General features: G+C 70.4%; 3 protein-coding genes across 3 annotated transcripts in view; 1 reads left to right on the plus strand and 2 right to left on the minus strand.

Moving 5' to 3' along the window:
- Positions 1–1,950, plus strand: part of H696_04167 (hypothetical protein) — a gene marked incomplete at both ends in the record, with an annotated part of 2,515 nt that extends 565 nt beyond the window's left edge. Inside the window, one exon of the mRNA XM_009498048.1 lies at positions 25–1,950. Within this exon, the coding sequence (XP_009496323.1) occupies positions 25–1,950 (1,926 nt within the window). The remainder of the gene's footprint in view (positions 1–24) is intronic.
- Positions 1,951–3,323: 1,373 nt separating this feature from the next.
- Positions 3,324–4,426, minus strand: H696_04168 (hypothetical protein). The gene is made up of 2 exons (XM_009498049.1): positions 4,342–4,426; positions 3,324–4,055 (listed from the first exon to the last, which is right to left on the minus strand). Exons 1-2 carry the CDS (start codon positions 4,373–4,375, stop codon positions 3,520–3,522), a joined length of 570 nt encoding a protein of 189 aa, XP_009496324.1. The 5' UTR covers positions 4,376–4,426; the 3' UTR covers positions 3,324–3,519.
- Positions 4,427–5,758: 1,332 nt separating this feature from the next.
- The window catches only part of H696_04169 (hypothetical protein), a gene marked incomplete at its 5' end in the record, with an annotated part of 7,113 nt that continues 2,718 nt past the window's right edge, over positions 5,759–10,153 (minus strand). Inside the window, 8 exons of the mRNA XM_009498050.1 lie at positions 5,759–6,399; positions 6,573–6,775; positions 7,016–7,694; positions 7,843–8,019; positions 8,196–8,468; positions 8,597–8,650; positions 8,748–9,041; positions 9,282–10,117. Of these exons, the coding sequence (XP_009496325.1) occupies positions 5,906–6,399; positions 6,573–6,775; positions 7,016–7,694; positions 7,843–8,019; positions 8,196–8,468; positions 8,597–8,650; positions 8,748–9,041; positions 9,282–10,117 (3,010 nt within the window). The 3' untranslated portion in view covers positions 5,759–5,905. The remainder of the gene's footprint in view (positions 6,400–6,572; positions 6,776–7,015; positions 7,695–7,842; positions 8,020–8,195; positions 8,469–8,596; positions 8,651–8,747; positions 9,042–9,281; positions 10,118–10,153) is intronic.

A 10,153-nucleotide genomic window follows, 5' to 3' on the forward strand; every position in this document is an offset into this window, starting at 1 on the left:
CAATGGCGCGACCTCCTCTACAAGATCGTGGTCGTGGTGCTGCTGGTGGCCTGCGGCTCCGGCATGACCCTCCTGCTCAAGGTGCAGGATGAGACCTGCGTGGAGAACTGCCACATCACCGACGGCAGCGAGTCCCAGGGCAACAGCTTCCACGGCTGGTTCTCCGAGGCGGCCGTGGTGGCCGTCGCCCCGGCCACCGCCGAGTACAAGCAGTACGAGGCTTCGGTGTCGGCCGCGGCCGCCGCGGCCGCCGTCCACCCGGCCTACATGCCGCAGATGGTCCGCGTCCGCCCGACCGTCGTCTACAGCGATGAGGCCGCCCGCGCGTCCATCAGCAAGAGCATCTACACCCAGGTCGCGTCGTCTGGCGCCCGCCGGGTCTCCGTCCACGGCTCGGTCGCTGCCATGGCCGCCGCCTCCGGGTCTGCCTCGGCCCCCGGCTCTGGCTCGGCCCCCGGCTCTGGCTCCACCCCCGGCTCCACCCCCGGCTCTGGCTCGGCCCCCGGCTCCACCCCCGGCTCCGGCTCCACCCCCGGCTCCGGCTCCGGCTCCACCCCGGAGGACTTGACCCCGGTGCACTTCCACCAGCCCTTCATCCAGCTCTTCCAGATGGGCCTCGGCCAGCTGTCCTGCGTGTTCTTCCTGCGGTTCTTCCGCCACCGCCCGCGCGAGGGCGAGCGCTACCGGCCGCCTCCCCCGATGGCCGACATCATCCCCTCGGCCGTGGCGGCCTCCCTGTTCGATGTGTTCGCCGAGCTGTTCATCATCTTCGCCCTGACCCTGGCGGCCGCCTCGACCACCGAAATGATGAAGGGTACCCTGGTGGTCTTCTGCGGGCTCTTCTCCATGTACTTCTTCCAGGGCTTCCGGCTGAACAACCGCCAGTGGATCTCGACCGTGGTCATGCTGACCGGTGCCTCGGTGGTCATCATGCGCCAGTACATCTTCGCCAGTGCCGATTCCAATGCCCTGGAGGAGGTGATCGGCGCGCTGCTGGCCCTGCTGTCGCAGCTTTGCTACGCCGGGCAGTTCATCGTCGAGGAGCGCCTGGTGGACATCTCCACCCTGCGCGGGCAGCATGTCAACAAGGGGTTCATCGTCTTCTGGGAGGGTGTCGTGTCCATGCTCATGGCCACCACCCTGCAGATCATCTGGTGCCTGGTGCCCTTCGGCCCGACCTGGGGCCAGTTCGGCGACGAGGTCAAGCGGTACTTCTCCATCCCCCGGCTCTGGGCGTCGGGTATCGGCCTGTCGCTGGCCGTCGGCGGGTATGACCTGTTCGGGCTGCAGGCCTCCGAGTCGCTGGGGTCCGATCGTCGTGCGGTGCTGACCGCCTCCTTCCAGGTGGTGGTTGTCTGGTCCATTTCCCTGATGACCGGCATGGAGCGCCTCGTCTGGCCGGAGGACCTGCTGGCGGTGGCCGGGTTCGTGACCATCCTCTGCTCCGGCCTGGCCTACACCTGGACCTCGGATGCCAAGAGCGCCCCGCGTGTCATCAGCGGCGTCACCTGCGAGAACAGCATGAATGCCCCGGATGCCGAGGGCAATGGCGATGCCGCCACGGGTGGCAGTGGCTCCGGCTCCGGCGGTGCCGGTGGCAACAACGCCGACGACCTGGAGGCCGGCCCGGCTGCCGGTGCGGCCCTGCTCCAGAGCGCCCCGACCAATGCCTCGGAGGAGGCGGCCCAGCTGCGCGCGGCCCTCGACGCCTCGGCCCTGGCCGGTGCCAGCCCCTACTCCGGCGACCCGAATGCCGCCGCCCCGGGCGCCGGCGCCTACTCCGGTGCCGACGAGCATGACATGTACAAGGTGGCCGATGAGTCCGAGCCGCTGGTCTACTCGTCGGAGACCGCCGACCCGTACTACATGTCCGGCGATGGGTCGACCGCCGCCGGTGGCCTGTCCAGCACTTCGCTGGCTGGCGGCAGCGGCTACGGCGCCATCAACTGAGGGGCGAGGCGAACAGGGGGGGTGGTGGGGCGAGAGGAGAAGGGGCCGGGAGGGCGTGTTTCGCCTTCGTCGCTTTCCCTCTTTTTTCTCCTCCCCCCCCCCCCCCCCCCCCGGGGGGGGGGGGGGGGGGCGTGCGCCGCGGTGTGAACGCTTCTCTCTTCGGGGCCCGGGGAGGGAGGGGGGGAGGGTGAGGGTGGGTCATGGGGTGCCAGGCGCGTGGGGGTCTCCCCCCCCCCCCCGTGTCTCTCCGTCTCCCGCTCTCGCTCTCGGTCCCGGTCCTCTTTGGTGCCTTCTCCTCCCGCGCGCTCCCCCGCCCCCCCCCCCCATCCCTCCCTCGATCGGTGTGCCTGGTTTTGCATGCACCTGTGCATGGGTGCCTCCTCCCGCGTCTCCTCCTCTCTCCCCTTGTGTGCCGCATGTGGGGATGTGTGTGCGTCCCCGCCCGGGTTCGCGCCCGCGGCTCCTCCCCCTCTCCCCCTTTGCACTTGCGCGCATCCCCCTTGTGCGCGTGCGCTGCCCTTCCCCCCCCCCCCCTCCAACAATACAACTATAATTTGCCTTCCCTCTCCCGCCCTGTGGCGGTGTGCGGGCGTGTATGCGGCTCGATTTTGTCGCGTCGCTCTCTTCCGTGAGGCTCCCGTGTGCGGGCCCTGGCGCGTGTGTCGGGCGCGGCGGCCGAGGGGGGGGCGGGGGCCTGTGTGTGTGTGTGTGTGCTGCTCTCGGCGGGGCGGGGGCGGTATGGCCCCCTCGGGGTGGTTGGCATCGCGCTCCGCTGCGGGGCGGGGGGTTCCCACGCGAGCTCCTCGTCTGACTGGCTCTGCGCCGGGTGCCACCTTCGTGGTGCCGATGCTGGTGTCTCGTTCGCGCCCCCTCCCCCAGCCGCCTTTTTTTTTTTTTTTTTTTTTTCTTGCGAGCGGCTTGTCGAGTGTGTCTGCCCCTCTCTCGCTGTCCCCCGCGATGTGGGTGTCCTCCGTGTGCCCCTTCGTTCCCTTCCGGCCGAGGTGGGTGCACTCTGTGGCGCCAGGGCGCACATGTGTCGGATGGGCTTGCTTTGTCGGCTGTCCATTGCTGCTGCTGCTGCTGCTGCTGCTGCTGCTGCTGCTGCTGCTGCTGCTGCTGCTGCTGCTGTTTGTCCCTGTCCCTGTCATGCCTGTTACTCCTCCTCCTCCTCCCCTCTCTCCCCCCCCCCCCCGCCCCCACATCGGCTACGCACGCACAGGCGAAGGGCTTGATGTCTGCCTTTCCCCGTCCCCCGCTCCCCTCCTTCCTCGCTCCCCCCCCTGTCGTCCGGTGCGCGCGCCGAGCCAGCACAGCCCTCCGCACACATACTTACACACACACGATACCAGCAAACACTCTCGGCGGAAAAAAAAGGACCGAAGGTAACATATTGGAAAGAGACATAGCTGCCAAAAGGGGCCACCCGCTCGTCCCTCCGCGTGAGGAGCCGAGCGCGGCGGAGGGGGGAAACATACAAGCCGAACAAAAACAGAGGCCCGCACACACACGCGCTGATGGGCAGGGGGGCTTCTTCTCGAATGGGGGACGTGCGCACACATGCGCCGGGGCTCACAGCAGCGACACCAGCAGGGCGGCCACGCTGGCGGCGCCGGCCACCAGGAGGGCGGAGTTGCGCCCGGCCCGGGTACCCGGAGCCGCGGCATTGCAATCGAAGGGGCCGCCGCCGGCCTGGGCCGCCTGCGTGGCGGTCGGGACCTGGGCCCCGAAGGAGTTGTGATCCAGCACCGAGCACCCGCCACGCAGGGTGGTCATGTAGGCGGCGCAGGTGGCCCGGGGGATCATGCCACTGGCCACCTGGCAGTTCCAGGTGTCGTACTGGGCCAGGGTGCAGGGCTTGCTGCAGGCGCGGGCCATGTCCGTGGCCTTGAGGGCGGCCCCGAGGCCCCCGGAGCCATTGGCCCCGAAGGTCCCATCGCACGCCGGCGAGGACATCAGCTCATTCCGGGCGCGCTGGGCCTCCGGGCTGCAGCCGCGGCGCTTGCGCTCGGCCGTGTTCTCCCCGAAGGAGATGGAGATCCCGCCGGCGCTGAATTCCAGGGCGGCCGCCGTGCGCAGCAGGCAGACAGCCAGGAGGACCAGAGCGGCTGCGTCGGAGCCGAGGCCGGGGGGATGCGCGTGTCGATGGGGGGGCGAGGGGTCGCACGAGGCGGCCGAGCCGACCCCCGGTCCGGCGATGCGTGATCGTGCGATGGCGCGACCGCGTGCGTGCATGTGTGCGTGTGTGAGCGAGCGAGCGAGCGAGCGAGCGAGAGCAGGCTGCCAGGCCGGACGGCGCCCCGCCGAGCACTGGCAGCAGGGCCCCGGGACAGAGGGCAGCGCCGGGGGGCGGTGATGGGCCGGCGGCCGGCGGCCACGGCAGGGACAACGTACCGGCGCGACGAACCGACATGGCGAGGGGACCCATGGTGTTGGTGGTCGGGAGGGAAAAGGGCAGGCCGAGAGGGAGGGAGGGCGGGGGACGGCGAGCGGACGGCGAGGCGCGGCGTGGCAGGAGACACGAGCGGCGCAGGGTGCAGGACGAGGGGCGGGTCAGGCGGCGGGAGGACGTTTGTCTTGGATGAAGCAGGACCCTTGCCCTTGTGTCGAGGCGAGGGGGCTTAAATAGGCCGGGCCGGGGCCCGGGCCGGGCCAAACGCCCACCGGCCTGGCGCCGGCCTGGCGCCGGCCTGGCGCCGGGTTCAGTGCGGGCCTGGCCGGCGGTCGGCGGTTTCGAGGTGGCCGGCGGTGGCCGGCCGGCCACCCGGTGGCCGGTCCCGACTGGCAGCCGGCCCGCCGGCGAAGAAGCCACCCGCGCACCTTGGCCCGGGCCCGGGCTCGGGCTTGGCACCGGTGTATCGCCCAGGAGACAGGAGGCGGCCGAGCCGGGCCCGGCCGCGTGGATCCCGCCGCCGGCCCCGGCAGCCGCGGTGGCGATGGCCTGGCCGCGCCCCCGGGGGTGCAGCCCGTCCAGGCAAGAGCCTCCCTCCGCGCCACGGGCAGGCGGGCGGAGGGAGGCCACCCGTCCCCACCTATACGCACATACGCGCGTGCGCGCACGCGCCAGGGGGGGGGGGGGGGAGCAGCCGCCCAGCCCACCCCGGCCGCGATCGGACGCCGGGGACGCAGGCACGAGCTCGCGCCCGGGCCCCGGATGCCCCCTCGGCGCCGGCCTGCGCGCCTGCTCCCGGCCGTCCCCGCGCTTCCCCCGGACAACGCGCGCACAGTGCGCGCACGGCGGCCGGCGACCGGCGCATATCTTGCCCCCGGAGCCCCGCGCGGCCAGCCCACAATCGCCCGCAGGTGCCAGCGCACAGGCCCGGCGGGATGGTGGCCCCCGGCCCGGGCACCATGCCGCCTGCCAACGGGGCGTTTGGCCTCCTCCGGGGCCCCGGGGGGCGGGGCAGGGTGTTTCGCGCAGGCCCCTCTGCCCCGACCCGGCCTATCGCCCCCCCGCGCGCGCGCGCGCGCGGGCGTGTCGCACGACAGCCGGCAGACCGCCGTGCCCCGTGCCCAGGGGAGGGGGGTGGGAGGGCGCTCGGGAAGGCGCGCCGGCGCAGGAGGCGCCCCACCGGCGGCGGGGCTCTCTGGAGAGGGTGTGTCTATTGTTTGTACGCACACGCACGCGCGAGATGCGGCGCGGGCGGACGGCAAGGAGAGAGAGAGAGAGGGAGAGAGGGAGAGGGAGAGGGAGAGGGAGAGCAAGCCAGAGAGGAGCAGGGATGGAGGAGGGGAAGGGCGCGCGCGCGCGCGACCATGGCCCCGGCCGTGCAACGGGATGAGATGGTACAGGGGCACGGACTGGCGCGGCCGCGCGCGCGCGCGCGCGCGCGTGACCACACGAGGTGGCACCTTTTCTCTTCGCCCCAGCCGCGCACACGTCGGCTGGCTTTTCTCCGGGCAGCGCGCGCGCGCGCGCGCCCGACGGCGCTCGGCGCCATGCGCGCCCGGCCTGGGCTCACAGGCTGGCGATGGCCTCCTCGGAGGTGATGAACTTCGGCGCGCGGGTGGAGATGGTGTGCGCCACCACGCGATCCCCGGGCTGCAGCTCGAACTCCGTGTCCTGGCGCAGGGTCAGGCCGAACTCCTGGCCATTGGCCACGGTCTTCACGTCGTCCTTCAGGTGCCGCAGCGACAGGATGCCGCCCTCGTGGATGAGCTCCTTGCCGCGGTACACCCGGACGCGCGAGTCGCGCGTCATGCGGCCGGTGGCCAGCTTACAGCCGATGACCGTGACCGGGCGCTTGCCGAGGTGCGTGACGAACAGCTGCTGCACCATGGCCTCGCCCTGCTCCTCCTCATACTCCTCGGGCTCCAGGGAATGGCTCATGGTCTCGCGCAGCTCCTCCAGCAGGTGGTACACCACCCGCGAGTCGAAGATCCGGACGCCGGCCAGCTTGGCCTCCTGCTGGGCGGTCTTGGAGACGGGGATGTTGAAGGCCACGATGTGGGCTGTGTGTGTGCGCGCGCGCGAGTCGATCGGGGCGTGGGTCAGTCACGATGGCGGCATGCACAAGATGGGCTTGTGTGTGTGTGTGCGCGCGCGCGCGCGCGAATGCACGGGCGCGCAGGCATGCGCAGGGAGGGGGGAGATGGCGCGCTGCTGCCCGCCGGGGGACACGTACACTTGGTCGTGGCGGCCTGGTAGATGTCCGACGAGCGGATCTCGCCGACCGTCTGATCCAGCACCTTCAAGTGCAGCTGGTCGTTCTTCAGCACCGGCAGCAGCTCGGCCAGGGCCTCGACAGTGCCCTGGACATCGCCGCGGATGATCACATTGAAGTGCCGCGGGCCAGCTTCCTCCGGGCCCTGCTCCATCATGTTGGTACTGCGCGAGCGGGCGGGCGGGCGGGCGGGCGGGCGGGCGGGCGGGCGGGCGGGCGGGCGGGAGCGGGGAGGAGGTCAGCTCGTTGGTGCGACTGCATGCGTGCACGGGTCATCCAGCGGCCGGAGGCATGGAGACACCGCACGAGGGGAGGGAAGCGGGCAAAAAAGAAGAAAGAAAGAGGCCACATGCGCGCATGGCACCCCCCCCCCCCCCCCACCCCCGGGCGCAAAAAGCACGCACATGTCGTCGAGCTTGTCCCGGACTGCAGCGCGGTGGCGGTTGCGCCGGCGCTTCTCGCGGTCGTGCTCCTCCTTCTCGCGGGCCAGGGCGGCGGCGGTCTCGGCGGCCAGGGCCGCCTCGCGCGTCATCTCCGTCATGCCAGACTCGTAGCCCGTGCGGTTGAGGGCTTCATGAATGGCCCGGGCAGCCTGCTCCGAGGGGGCCTCATTGACGATGTCACCGGCGTGCGGGAGCTCCCGCCAGCCGGACACCTCGACCGGCATGCCGGGCGGGATGAAGGTGAAGTTCGGGTCATTGGACAGGACGACGCCATGCTCGTTGGAGAGCTCGCGCACTCGGCCCCAGCCGGCTCCGGCCACCAGGCAGGACCCGATGCGCAGGAGCCCGGACTTCACCAGCACCGTGGCCACCAGGCCGCGGCCGCGGTCATACCGGCTTTCCAGGACGATGCCCTCCACCGGGCCGTCCTGCTCCGCGCGCAGGTCCATCATCATGGCCTGGGTGTTGATGGCGTCCAGCAGCCGGTCCAGCCCCTCCCGGCGCAGGGCCGACACCTCGCAGCTTTGGATGTCGCCGCCATACTCCTCGGTCTGGATGCCATGCGACAGGAGCTGCTGGCGGATCTGGTCCGGATTGGCGTCCGGCCGGTCGCACTTGTTGATGGCCACGATGATGGGGACTGGTGGTGGTGGTGGTGGTGGCGGTGGTGGTGGCGGTGGTGGTGGCGGTGGTGGTGGCGGTGGCGCAGCATGGCAAGGGTTAGACTTGGGGAGCGGGGACAAGGGAGGAGGGGCGGCGGCGGGGGGAGAGCACGGGTCGACACGCACCGCGGGCATTCTGCGCGTGGTTGATGGCCTCGACCGTTTGCCGGAGGACACCGTCATCGGCGGCCACCACCAGCACCACAATGTCGGTAACCGAGGCACCGCGCGAGCGCATGTTCGAGAAGGCCGCGTGACCGGGCGTGTCGATGAAGGTGACCCTCTCGCCAGTGGGCAGGGGAACTGCATGCGCGTGTTGGCGCGTGTGGGGGATGATGGAGAGCACGCGGCGGAGGGCCGACCACGGGGAGCGAAGAGAGAGCGGCAGGGTCAGCACGCGGCCGGAGAGCAAGGCAGAAGGCCACCACCGGGGGAGGGGGAGGGGGGGGGGGGGGGGAGAGGAAGAGCATCACACGCACCGGAGAAGGCGCCGATATGCTGGGTGATGCCGCCAGCTTCGCCGGCGGCCACGGACCCGGAGCGCAGCGAGTCCAGCAGGGTGGTCTTGCCATGGTCCACATGCCCCATGATGGTGACCACCGCCGGCCGCGGCAGGTACGTGGGCGAGTGGATGTCCAGCTCCTTGGGCTTGAGCAGGGCATACTCCTCCCCGTCGGAGTCCTCGACGTAGGGCATGACATACTTGATGTAGTAGTGGTCCAGCATGGAGGTGAAGGTGTCCAGGCAGAGGCCTGTCGGAGGGGAGGGAGGGAGGGAAGGGGGGGGGGGAGAATTGCGAGAGGGAGGGAGTGCGAGGGGTGTCAGTCCACGCCCGGGCAGCGGGCGAGGCAGCGAGCGGCGGCCGGGCTTCACCACGCACCCTGATCATTGAGCAGCTTATACCCATGGAAGGAGGCCAGGCGGACGAGGACCGCTATGTCGGGGGGAGGGGGAGGGGACAGACAGGGAAAAGTTAGCCCGGGGGAAGAGGGCGCCGCGCCAATCGCAAAGGCCAGGCATCCGCCACATACCGGGCGGGTACTTGGTGATCAGGAGGTTGTTCTCCTTGAAGGTGGTGGCAATGATCCACGGCCGGTCGCTGGGCACATCCAGCATGGCATCCTCGAAGAGCTCGCGCATGTGCTTGACATTGGCGATCATCTGGAGAACTCGCTTGCCGGCCGGGGTCTTGGCCTCACTGTCATCGGGGTGCGGCTCCTCCGTGAAGTAGGGATGCTCCACCAGCAGGCTGACGATGTACCGCTCGATGTCCTCGAAGATGTAGTGTGAGAAGTTGGGATTGACCTGGGCCGAGCAGAATTCCACTGCTCGGGCGGAGGGGGAATCGAGAAAGGCGGCGAGAGAGCAACCGGTCAGCTGGGCTACCAAGGGAGGAGCAGGACAGGGAGAGAGAGGGGGAGAGAGGGGGAGAGAGGGGGAGGGAGAGAAAGAGAAAAAGGGAGAGAAAGGGACAAAAAGAGAAAGGGACAAAAAGAGAAAGAGAGAGAGAAAGAGAGAGAGAGAGAGAGAGAGACAGGACGTGTCTCCCGCCGAGGCCCACGCACTGATGCTGTTGATGTACTGGGTCTTCTGGGCGGTGGTGGTCTGGGCACTGGAGCCGGCGGCCGTGGTGAAGAGCACACGCAGGGCGTCCGGCCGCTCCAGCGAGCTCGACGACACGCGATACCGGCTGAAGGGGTTCTGCGTGCGGCCCTTTTCCACATACCGCGACCGGGTGACGTCCAGGGTCCGGCCCTTTTGCAGGGAGAAGGGCGCATACCGGAACAGGTGGAAGGTGGCCGGGTTGATGGGGACACCGGCGCCGCCATCGCCGATGGTCAAGTCGTCGTCGGACTCGTCGCCGGGCGAAGACCGGTTCAGGCGGTCGGAGCCGGGGGCGTCCGCCGAGTCGTCGCCCGAGCCGGTCCCAAAGAGCCCGGAGAAGGAGCCCACCTTGCGAGTGGAGCCCACGACGAAGGAGGTCAAGCGGCTGCTGTTGACCAGCGCGGCCTCGACGGTGGCGGGGGAGGCCGTGGCCGGGGGCTCGGCCCCGGAGCGAGCGCTCCCGCGCTGGGGGACCGCCGGCAGGCCATCCTGCCGGGGGGGCTGACTGGTGCGCGGGCGTCCCCCGGCGGTGGGCGGGGTGAAAAGGCCGGTCGGCGCGCGGGGGCCACTGCTTCGCGGGGCCGGCGCCGTCGAGGTCGGCTTGCCGTCCCAGTTGAAGTGGGGGTTCTGCATGTTGGGATCCCGGCGGCGAGGGGGCCGGCGGTATGGCCGGTCGCCCTCCTCGTCGCCATCGCCATCACCATCGTCGAAGCCGCCCTCGAAGAAGTCGTCAAAGTCGCCTTCATCATCGTCTCGGGAGTTGAAGCTGCCCGCGGCGCGGAAGCCGCCGCGGTAGCTGTGTCGCGGGAGGGTCAGCTGCCGATCCGGGGTG

The sequence above is a fragment of the Fonticula alba genome (assembly GCF_000388065.1).
Source record: "Fonticula alba strain ATCC 38817 unplaced genomic scaffold supercont2.6, whole genome shotgun sequence".
Classification (NCBI taxonomy): domain Eukaryota; order Rotosphaerida; family Fonticulaceae; genus Fonticula; species Fonticula alba.